This window comes from Panicum hallii, chromosome 2 (assembly GCF_002211085.1).
Source record: "Panicum hallii strain FIL2 chromosome 2, PHallii_v3.1, whole genome shotgun sequence".
NCBI classification, from domain to species: Eukaryota; Viridiplantae; Streptophyta; class Magnoliopsida; order Poales; family Poaceae; genus Panicum; species Panicum hallii.
The window spans coordinates 6747037-6758328 of record NC_038043.1 but is presented as its reverse complement, the minus strand read 5'-3'; the positions used below and the strand labels follow the sequence as shown (position 1 = coordinate 6758328).

Below are 11292 nucleotides of genomic sequence, written 5' to 3'. Positions count from 1 at the left end.
TGTTTTAGCATTGCTTATGTTCATTCTGTACAATGATAATTTGAATCATGACTCCGTGCAGGAAGCAGTCGAAGCACCTACCAAGCAATGGCTGGCCAGTTCAGACACCTCGGGGCGTCATCCAGCACGCGCGCGAGGCAGCAGGAGGAGATCAAGCGCAAGCAGGAGGACGCCGCCAGGGAAGAGGAAGCCAAGAGGCAGCGCCACTCCCAGCTCAACGTCGCGGCGCGTCCCACTGGCGGCGCCGCTGTCCGCGTCGTGCCGCTCCACCACGCGGCTGGCGATGCCATGGCGATGGCATTCCCCGTGGCCGGCGTCAACGGCGCCGCGCTACGCTGGAGTACTGCAGCCACGCTGGTCGCGGCGAGCAGAGCCGCGGCGTTGCCACTGCCGGCAATGACCAGCGTTAGTGCCGGGCCCGCGCCGCCGCCCTTTGTGCTCGCGCCGCCCGTGCCGCTCCAGGTCATCGGCTACGGGGCGATGGCCGGCGCCATTGCACCGCCGGCGCCGGCATTCGGCATGCCGCTCACGGCGGCCCTGGACAAGCTCAAGAACGACGCCCTGGGGAGCATGCTCTCGGCGCTGATGCCGGCCTGCGACCCGCCTGTGGAGCAGCGCCTGGGCTGGGCCCGCCCTCCGCCACCGTGGTGGCCGACGGCGTCGGAGGACTGGTGGGTCCCGGAGATGGTCGCACACCTTTTCACGATGCCGGCGCACACGCCGGTGCCGTTCGCCCCCGCTTACAAACTCAAGAAGGCGCAGAAGGTGGCGGTGCTGGTCGCCATCGTGAAGCACCACTCGCCGGACTTGGACAGGATGTCGAGCAAGGCGATGTGCGACAAGGCCAACCTGACCGTTCCGGAGGCCAACCTGTGGAAGAGCGCCCTCTGGAACGAGGCCGCGAGGTGCAAGGTCAACCTGTCCGTTCCCAGGCCACCGGCGGTGTTCAACTTCGTCCTACTGCAGCCGCCGCACGGCGACGGCCATTGTCAGGCCGCGAGCTGCGCCACTGCCACCACCGAGAACGCCGTGCGCGGCGGCGGCGGCATCGCAGCCGCCACGGATGGCGGCTGCGAGCACGGTGCCAACCTCGTTGGGGCTTCCGTCGCCGCGCCTGCTGCCGGTGTCGGTCAGGTGGTCGCGGCAGCCGAGCCAGAGCAGCGGCAAGAACAGCACAGCGACGGCGTCGTCCACGGTGGCGTCGTGGCCACTGATGGTCTGCCTGACGGTGGCCCTCGGCAGCCTGTCAACTTCCCTGGTGACGACGGCGCACCCCTCGGCGACGACGTCCACCAGGTGGCAGGCGAGCTAGACCTGCATCCAGGCCCTGAGCAACGCAGTGGCATGTCTGTCGATGACCTCGCCGCCACAGCTGACATGGATCAGCTGCTCGAGGACATGCTGGCGCCATTTCAGATGCAGCAAGGCGAAGAAGTCCATCAGGCCATTGACACGGAAGTTCCTGGTGCAGAAGCAGCAGTTGAGGCGCCGGAAGGGCGTCCCTGGTACGTGGAAGATGACGTGAGCAGCTTCTTTGAAGATTTTGAGGTGCCTGTGGGTACACACCCCACTCGTACTATTAGTACTGAGGCTGCTGCTAGAAGCGCCGCGGGGAGATATCTTGGCCGTCCGATCAAGAGTGGACGGCAGTGGTCAAGCTAAAATACTCGCAAATGCGAGACACTCTCGTCTAGATAGGGCGGCTCAGAAACCCTTTCTGGTGATTCTATACAGAGGCAGCGAAATCCGAACATTTAGGTTTACTTCATTGCTTTTAAGGTTTACTTTGAATTTTTAAGCTGGTTGACAGTTTGGTTCACAACTTGAGATATAAGGGTTAATTTCAGTATCTAGGCTGGTTGACAATTTGGTTCAGAACTTGAGATGGTTTTAGATTGAACTCTTACTTCTCATTGTTTTAAAAACTTGTGCTATGATTCTTTTGAAATTTTTGCTTTGTGAAACTACATTTATGTTGTTTTTTGAGAATTTTTTCATTGCACATTGCCTGCATGCTCCTCAGCATAAGTTCACAGTGGAGTCTTTGTATGCGAAAATAACTGCTGGAAGGAGAAGATAGACCAGGAATTTAATAACTTCTAAATGGTAAAGTACCAACAAAATCAGGTGCTTCTTGTGGTTGATCAGCAGGAATTCAGAATCCTCTTCATACTAGAGATAAGTGGTTCAGGTGAGATAACAGCAGTCACGTTTGTGATTTCAGTTTGTAATCCTTTTCAGTAACCAGCGAAAACACAGAATTTAGCAAAATTCCAGTTGAAATTTGGACAAAAATACATTTTATGACCAATAGTTGTATTTAACCAAAATTTCCAAGACCGAAAAGTCTGCTATTGAAAAAATTCTGCCAAAATCAGCACCTTAGTATTTATAGGACGGTACAACTCAACAACTCTATTTGAAGAATATTTAAGGTCAGTGATCTCATTACACCTTCACGTTCAGACTGCTTTACACGTGATGAAATCCACTGCCTCCACGTGTGATTGCATCTTCGCATTCACATGTGACTCCCCCTTTGTTTGCAGCCCACCGGAGTCCTTTCATCGTCCCATTTCTTCGCCAGCCCGCTTCTTGATGCCGTCCTTTAAAAGAAAAACCTCAACGCCCTCCTGCCGGCTTGACTTTGCTGGTGTCTGAATCACGCAGTACGTCATCACTTGATACGTTCCAGGCTTGGCGTCACGACTTCGTAGTGCACTCGCCTTAGCTGGTGAAGCCAGATCGTCACCTCTGTTGCACTGCAATGGTGATCATCACTTGATACCGTTCCTCCAGGCTTCGCTTCACGACTTCGCAGTGCACCTGCCTTTTAGCTGGTGAAGCGAGATCGTCACCTCTGTTGCACTGCAATGGCAATCATCACTTGATATGTTCCAGGCTTGGCTTCACGTCTTCATAGTGCACTCGCCTTAGCTGGTCAAGCCAGATCGTCACCTCTGTTGCACTGCAATGGCGAAGACCCTGCATGAACAAGAAACAGAGCAAGCATGTCTTAGTAAGCAACTTTTTGAGCTATAAGACAGTGAGTGAAATGATCAACCGAAGTACCAATCCCCAACAGTAACTCAGGATCTGTTGACAAAATTTTGGGAAAATAAGTACTGTCTGCACCTGCTGTTCACAAATGTGTGTTCCACGACTACCAGGGAACTAGACTAAATGGAACTAGACTTGATTGAATCTACCAGAGGCAAAGACAATTCTGCTAAAACATCTAATTGCCATTCCAGATCTGAATAACTCTAGTTACTCTAGAGGGCCTAAAATATTTTGGACTGAGACAGCCTTTTCAGTCCAACGTATTCTCCCAACTAGTATAATTGACATGTAGAGTTCAACATATCTGCTATAAGTCCAATCAATTACAGGAGATGTATTGCATATGAAAACCTAGTACAGTATTTGTGCAATTAAGAAGAACAAAATCATAACTCGAGCAGATAAGGGAAGTGCACATACCTGGAACAAAGGAGACAAAATCTGCAGTAAGCATAAACTTCAAACATGGGTTAGAAAAACAATGGCTAGCAAAGTATGATAATCATGACTACTGTTTCATGCCTGTGCAATGAATTATGACAAGAATGTATTCCACAAAAAATAAAGATAATCATAATTGCTATCTGTCAACGAGAACTGAGCAAGTAAGCATTAAGAAATCAAATATAGTGAGCTGGTCCACATTATTGTTAGTTGTAACTTTCCACAGTATGACACCACACCCATGCCACAGCGCGACCCAAGATGTTATTTTACCAATAGATGAATTTAACAGTTTAGTAAGGCAATTTGAAAAAGAAAATTTTCTCGTGTAGAGGGTGGTTTGCTAGCTAACATTTTGTTAAAACTATTTTCTTCTGAAAACTAAGAATGATTTCAGCTTTTTGCCAACAGGTTTTGATTACGGTAATTCAGCATCTTTTGACCAAAAAAAACTTGCACGAATAAAAACAGAATACCCCTACAGCCCAAAACAGCACACTAAATGGAAACAAACCCATGCATTCTACCATAGGCAAAGCAATCCGTGCCAGACCATCTAATAATCGCCATCTACAACGCAGATATCTATATGTGGAACCTAAAATCCAGGTCTTTTCTGCTTGAAAGTTGAAAACTCAACATTTCAGATCTCAGTTAGAGAAAACGCAATGCACATCAAGAGCTAACGCCAGTAGCAGCACAATCAAGCAATACGACAATCGAAGACTCTGTGCAGTAACAAATGTCGAATCAAAGACAGGACAAGGGGACAGCACGTACCTCGAGCAAGGAAAGCAGCACCTGCAATCGGGTTAGAGAACACAATTCAGGCCAGGAAACACATACCGTACGGGGCCAGACCAACCCTAGCAGTCTAGCACATGTCCATCGCCGGAGGAGGCGGAGACGGGGGCTGCTCCGCCTCCGCGGCCGCACGCTCCGCCAGCAGCTGCGGCGGCGGATCGAACTCGACGACGTAGACCCCGTCGACGGCCATGTACCAGCGGATGAAGGCGCAGGCGACGAGCGCCGTGGCGGCGTAGCAGAGGCACTGGAGCGCGGCGTGGACGGGGGACCAGAACGCGGCCCGCTCGGCGACCGGTGAGAGGGCGAGGGCCCTAGCCGCGTAGAGCGCGAAGTGGAGCGCGACGTAGGCGCAGCCGAGCTTCTCCCCGGCCGGGCCCGCGCCGAACACGCGGTACATGGCGTAGGGCGCCAGCTTCATCCGCATCGGCGGCGGCCACGGCCGCTCCTCCTCCACCTCCTCCTCCACCTCCGCCGCCGCCGACGCCATCGCGGCGGGAGTGGAAGGAGCCAGATCGAGGAGCATGGATCGGGCGGGAGGGCGAGCAGGAGCCGAATCGATCGAGATCGCGGAACGCGCGCGGAGCTGTGGTGGTGGGCTAGGGCTGGGGAGTGGGGATCGAGATCGGGATGGATGCCAGAATCGAAAGCTCGCGGGGGATTTGATTTGGTGGGAGGGAGGAAGGGGGAGGCGGCGCGCTTGGGGTTTTTGTTCGCGCGCTCTGGCAGGTCGGTTCGGTTGCGTCGCGTAGACCCCACGCGCGCGCGCCAGCCAGGAGCCAGGTGGACGAGTTCGACTTGATGACCAATAGAAATTTTCCTAGTTTGTGGGTCGCCGCAGAGGAATTTTGATATTTGACAGTGAATTGGCACGGATCGTATCTTTTAACCCTCAACTCGTAAACTTTTTAAAATATAACCTTCCGCCTGCGATTTTTTTTCCGACTCGAGAGATTTCTTCTCCTCCCGTAAATTTCTCTCCTTTTATTTTCGGTTCCATTTTACAAGTCAAGGGAATGGACCAGTTTGGCCAAGCAAGCATTCATGGGTAGGAGACTGAAATAGCGTTGGCAAATAACAATGGGTAAAGGGATCCTACATCACCAAAATTTGGCGAACATGGATAAGGATCGGCTGCAAAACATACAGCAAAAGACGCAAAGAAAAAACATGTGAAGTAAGGCCATGTTCGAATCCATGCAGATTATTGCCAGTCTACATTGTTATAATATGGTATAAGCTGTTGGTGAGAAGATAGACTGGATTGCAACATGAACGATCTGGAGGAGCAGACCGTGCGTTCCGAGAGGGATCCAAACAAAAGCTATTTCTTTTCATCATCGACCTGGTGCCCCAGACCAGCCAACCACAAATTCACAGCTCGAAACTCACGCGCAACTCACATTATCAAAACCCGGTTCAATCAGGTAGAGGCAACAGGACCACACGATGTTTGGCTAAAGTTCATGTTAAAGTTTCAGACCACAAAAGAACAAACAGTGGAAGAGAAAGTCTAACAGATTCAGTCATTGCAGGACCTCACAACCACACTGTCAAATCCTGTAACCGAGGCCCTGGAGCATTATTTCTAGTATTGCCCTGGAGCATTAGTTAACAAGACGCCAAGCTAGACACATCACCAAAATGATCCATCGGTCATTTATCAAGTTAAGCTCTTGCGACGCAGCTCAGCCAAGACACTCTGAAACTGCAGTTCAGCACCGGCACATGCTTCCTCAACGCTGCTGTCAGCTGCATTCAGTCTTGAGAGCTCTCCATCTTCACGCTCTTTCTCCTCGAACATCTTCCGCGCTTCCCAGCGAGCACGCCCAAGTTCCTCCTCAAGCCTAGCTATAGTTTGTTCCTTCTTGTCAAGTCGCTCATCAAATCGGGACAGGCAAGCTGCCTTCTCCAGCAACTGTGCTTTCAGTTGGTCTTTTTCTGTGAGGTAACTAGTATGATCAGATTTGATTTGGATCAGTTTGACCAGGCCACACCGCAAAAACTCAACATCAAATCCATTTTCCTCCAGATGGCGAAGCGTAGTGATCTTCTCTTCGAATGACGCAATGCTGTCTGCTATGCTTGATTTACTTATACCTTCCACTGAGCTGGCAAATGTCGCCATCAGACCTAAAGCCATTCCTTCACGCAATGCAGGCAAAAATTTTGTAACTGGACGGAAATGTGGTTGCTGCGGTACCTTCTTAAACACATCCCACGCATCAATTAGAGGCCATAAAGGAGAGCTCTTGACAAATGGAACCTGATTACCAGAGATTGGAGAGGAAGACAAGTGTGAAGGCATAGAGCTCCCAGAAAAGGAGCATGTCCTCAATAGGATGTGGTCAGTGGTAAACTCTGAGTTCCTGGCATTCTGTAAAGGTAGCACGATTGACCTCTCATCCACTTTGCTCCCATCCTGTTGAACTAGATGATCAAGAGATAGGATAGGTATCTCTGTAAGAGGGTTGCTTTTTGTCACTTGTGTAGCAGCAGTGTCTGTGCACACATCTGCATTTCTGTTCACTTGACAATCCCTGTTGATCGTAGCAGACAGCTCTTTGTCCAACAGACCAGAACCTTCCTTTCTAGCCACTGCAGATTATACAGCAGTTGTCAAATTTAATGAACCATCACAATGATGAATCAATGTAAGAGGAGCTACTTACATTTCTTAAAGTTAACACCCTCAGTATCTGAACCGCTACTTGTCCCTCCTGACACCTTCACATTGATTGACAAAAGAAAATCCGCATGAATATAAATATAGAAAGGAGAGGGTTAAATAGTCACAAAACTTTTCAATCAGAACAATGTACCTGTCGAGTCCAAGCTGAAGTTTTCTGACATTCTGCAGAGGCACTCAAAGCACAAATAATTTCTTTACCGGAGGAATTCTTGTTTTCCTTTAACTGAATTTGCACCTGCAAAAATATTAACATGGACAAGCGCTGTAAGTAGCCTGAATGTAACTTACTTTAATTCATTAGACCATGAAGGGAACTCACATGATCAGAGGCATCAATTTTCCCCTGATGTGCTTGTGCTTTAGGGTGTGTTGCCCCCTTTTTGTTCTTGGAAATGCCTTTCTTCACACTGAGTTCTTTGACAAAGAATGTTCTTTCCTGTATCAGCTGGTCTCTGAGAGATGAAGCGATGTTCTGTTTTCTTACTTCTGGAATGGAAAGCATATCACAGGCCACATCAACATTTCTTTCACAGACAGGTGTATTAAGCTGACCATTGGAAGGCACAACCTCAGATATGGCATCTCGACTACACTCTATTTCGCCAATAAGACCTGGTACAGATTCCTCTGGAGGTGCTGGATTTCCTGAGGAAGCACAAAGAAGCCCATTCTTTGACATTGAACAGATACTCACTATCTTGTGTGCAAGCATGGAAAGACGGTTCTTTTCAGACAGCAGAGGACACGAATCCATAGGATGATTGCTTGCCACTGGAGGTGCTGTGTGTCCTGTCGAAGCACAATGAAGCCCATTCTTTGACACTGAACTGGTACTAACTATCTTGTGTGGAAGTACGGAAAGACCGTTCTTTCCAGATAGCGGAGGGCACAAATTTGGGAAATGATCGCTTGCTTCTGGAGGCGCTGAATGTCCTGAGGAAGCACAAAGAAGCCCATCCTTTGACACTGAACAGGTACTCACTATCTCGTGCGGAAGCACAGAAAGACCATTCTTTTCGGACAGCAGAGGACACGGACTTGGGGAATGATTACTTGCCTCTGGAGGCTCTGAATGTCCTGAGGAAGCACAAAGAATTCCATTCTTTGACACTGAACAGGTAGTCATTGCCTTGTGTGGAAACACGGAAAGACCATTCTTTTCAGATAACAGAAGGCATGAATTCGGACAACGATCACTTGCCAGAGACTTGCACGATGCACAAAGAGAAGCATCCATCTCAGATACTGGAGCATGTTCTGAGCCTTCATCTAATAAGAGGTCTTGCTGCTGTGGTTCTTTCCTTGACTTTTTGACTGTTGGAGATTCAGGAACACTACTATGTTTGTCATCACTAGATGTGCCATCAACAGGTGAGCTTGGACGTTTCCCAGATGCAGATTGCTGCCTCAAGTTAGCCTGTCCCTGCATAATTCAAGAAATACGTTAGAATGGATCATGCAAATTCAGTCGTAGAATAAGATGAAAAGTTGAAAATTTCAGAGGAACCAATGCATTGTACCATATGCATCCAAGTTCCTACGGGTACTAGTTGAATGCCCTTTGCATTAACTCTTACAGTATGGGCATCATCCTCATGTGAATTGCCAACGAACAATGTGAATTGCAAATCTAGGAAGCACAGCTACTAAACGTATGTACTGTATTACCTTATCACCCGGATTCGTCCAATGCTTGCCGTTCCACATGTACAGTGGCCTCAGCTGGTACACCGCCTTGGTTAGCAGCTGCTCCGCCTCCTCACCATCGATACTGACCTCATACTCACAACCCTCCCTGACAACCCTGCGCACCACTCCCTGCGACCATGCCCCGTCGCAGTACACCTCCACCGCGGTGCCAGGACAAAGAACCACCTTGCTCTCCCGCGGGCGATGGTACTTGGCCGGCCTGATGTACGCCGAATGCCGGTACACCGCCGCCTTCCCCCCGCCCACCTGATCATCCAGGTACTCCACAATGTAGCTCAGCCTGTCGACCGCCTTGGCCACCGTTGCGGGGAACCAGGAGTCGCCGTACGCCTCCCGTTCCCTCAGCAATTCGACCTTCTCCCCAGCCTTGTAGACCCTGACGGCGCGCCTCGGCTGGACGGAGATCACGGCCCGCGACGGGGCCCACTCGCCGCCGACGTAGTCGCGGCGGGGGCGGACGAGGTGTGCGGGGAAAAGGAGGACCTCGCGGGTGATGGGGAACGCGACGGTGACGGGGGAGCCGGGGTCTGCGGGCGCGGGCGCGAAGACGATGCCCGACCACCAGCCTTCGCAGTCGAAGGCCTCGACGAAGTCATGTAGGAGGAAGCGCGGCGGCGACGGGGTCGATGGCGGTGATCCCGGGCCCGGTGGAGGCGGGGGCCGCGGGCGGACGTGCGAGGGGGCGACGGAGTCGGGCCCGTCTTGGGCTTCGAGGTGTGAGTAGGTGACGGTGTACTTCGCCGGGGACCCGCGGCCGGCGGCGGGGTCGAAGCCGACGACGGTGGCCTCGTACCAGGAGCCGTAGAAGCCCTCGTCGTCGATGCGGACCTCGACCTCGGTGCCGGGCGGCAGCGGGTTCGGCTCCTGGGCGGGGGGAGGCGGGGAGGGTGTCGGCTGGCCTTTCTTGCGGCTCCGGCGCCGGCCCGAGAGCGCCGGCGAGCGGCCGGCGGGCATGGGGATGGGGTTTTCTGACGCGGGGGTTCTGGAAGGTTGAGCGGCCGACTCGGAACAGAACGAGCGTGAACGAGCGTGTGCAGTGGCAGTGGCAGTGGTAGCGAATGAATGCTGCTGACAAACAAATATCACAAAAGCACTCTTGTAGAAAAGTAAAATTACATTTCAGTCCTTGTAAGGTTAATCCCTAGCAAATTTGTTTTTTTCTAAAGGGCAATTTACTGGTGTAATAGGGGAAAGAATTAGGGGATCTTAATTTCAACTTTGAGTTTTCTCTCGCGATCAGTGGTTATAATTTAGAATTGGGTAAGGTGAGGATCAACGGCAGCGGCGGAACTGGAGCTAAAATAAGCGGAGGCCAGTTGAGCTCACTTTCGTGAATTTATACTCGTAGAATCATCTGAACAAGCACAGACGTAGACCTATAGCGGGGCAACGCGTGGAGGAAGCAGAGATCAATGTCCAATTTCGCCTCCATAACTGTCCACTCCTTATCAACGGAGAAGCGAGAACAATATGGCTGATGAACCCGATCCAACGCACGATCCGACTCAATCACATATCAAGTCATGCTCGGACTGAGATCTGCGGATTTGCGGCCTGCTAACAATACTGGGCTTGGTACGGGCTTTTTTTACATAAAACTTGAAAAATTTTCTAAAGCATGCAATGATTTCTTGATCCGTCAATCAGAATTCTAAACAGAACCCGGACAAATTAATTGGAATCATAATCAGAACACGAACAAATCAATCGAAATCTCAATCGGAACTCGGACAACCAATGCCTCACGCGGCCACGGCACGGCTTGTACACAGAGTGAAAAAGTACAAATTTGGTGATATTATATAGGTTCGTGGTAAAATTTATATCACCTATAGCAACACACAGATACTATGCGTAAAACTTGAAAAAATGATCTAATCTGAAAAGATGTGCATAAAAAATTGGATTTAGTCAATCCGACCCGACTATGTGTAACAAACTTCCAATCCTAAGTATAAAGCGGGGGAGCTAGATTTTATCATGCATATATACATGCAAACATACATGCAGGTTCGTGCTAAATCCACGGATGCGTGTTAGTTAGAATACCCGGTCTATTTCTGTTTTTTTCGTTAGTTAATTATTTTTCTCTCTCTTAATACTTAAGGGTTCAGATTTATTTGAACTCTTACCTCCTCGGAGGTAATTCGAGTACCGTAGCAAAGCTCATGAATATCAGTCATTTGGTGGAAGCTTGATGGTGGGGATTGGATTGAGGAGTAGAACAATTGTTGGGAGGAAGAAGCTTGCTTGCCCATCATATCAAAGTCTAGCTCTTCAAAATCAGTAGTTTGTTCATCGAGATCACATTAGTTTTCGAAGAACCTTTTTTTTCTCTTCGAAGAACCTCTGATCATATTAGGTTTAGGTTTGTACAAGCAGGTTCTCACCAGCTTCTGTAGATTAGCGGGAAAAATAATATTGGCAAGCTATCAAAGAAGTTCTTCTCTGTCGTTACGAAAATGGGTAATCTGGAGGTAGATATTAACAGTCCATGTGCATCCGACCGCTGGATATTGATCCACGGCTTCTGAATTCCAGATTTTTGCCAGAGTTTCCCTCCTGCTAAGTGCTAACAG

At 49.9% G+C, this 11292-nt stretch overlaps 2 protein-coding genes across 2 annotated transcripts; both read right to left on the bottom strand.

Moving 5' to 3' along the window:
- Window positions 1-2388: 2388 nt before the first annotated feature.
- Window positions 2389-5059, bottom strand: LOC112879467. The gene is made up of 2 exons (XM_025943723.1): window positions 3484-5059; window positions 2389-2985 (listed from the first exon to the last, which is right to left on the bottom strand). Exon 1 carries the CDS (start codon window positions 4835-4837, stop codon window positions 4382-4384), a length of 456 nt encoding a protein of 151 aa, XP_025799508.1. The 5' UTR covers window positions 4838-5059; the 3' UTR covers window positions 2389-2985; window positions 3484-4381.
- Window positions 5060-5387: 328 nt separating this feature from the next.
- On the bottom strand, window positions 5388-9743 carry LOC112879778. The gene is made up of 5 exons (XM_025944179.1): window positions 8672-9743; window positions 7323-8426; window positions 7134-7238; window positions 6984-7038; window positions 5388-6909 (listed from the first exon to the last, which is right to left on the bottom strand). The coding sequence occupies exons 1-5, from the start codon at window positions 9665-9667 to the stop codon at window positions 5975-5977; spliced, it is 3195 nt and encodes a 1064-aa protein (XP_025799964.1). The 5' UTR covers window positions 9668-9743; the 3' UTR covers window positions 5388-5974.
- Between the last annotated feature and the right edge of the window lie 1549 nt (window positions 9744-11292).

Bases quoted from the DNA above. Each gene is read 5' to 3' on its own strand.
- LOC112879778 (XM_025944179.1), bottom strand. From the start codon at position 9,667: ATGCCCGCCGGCCGCTCGCCGGCGCTCTCGGGCCGGCGCCGGAGCCGC. The intron at 8,427-8,671 runs GTAATACAGTAC...TGAATTATGCAG, and splicing joins GGACGAATCCGGGTGATAAG to GGACAGGCTAACTTGAGGCA. The intron at 7,039-7,133 runs GTACATTGTTCT...ATCAATGTGAAG, and splicing joins CTTCAGCTTGGACTCGACAG to GTGTCAGGAGGGACAAGTAG.
- LOC112879467 (XM_025943723.1), bottom strand. From the start codon at position 4,837: ATGCTCCTCGATCTGGCTCCTTCCACTCCCGCCGCGATGGCGTCGGCG.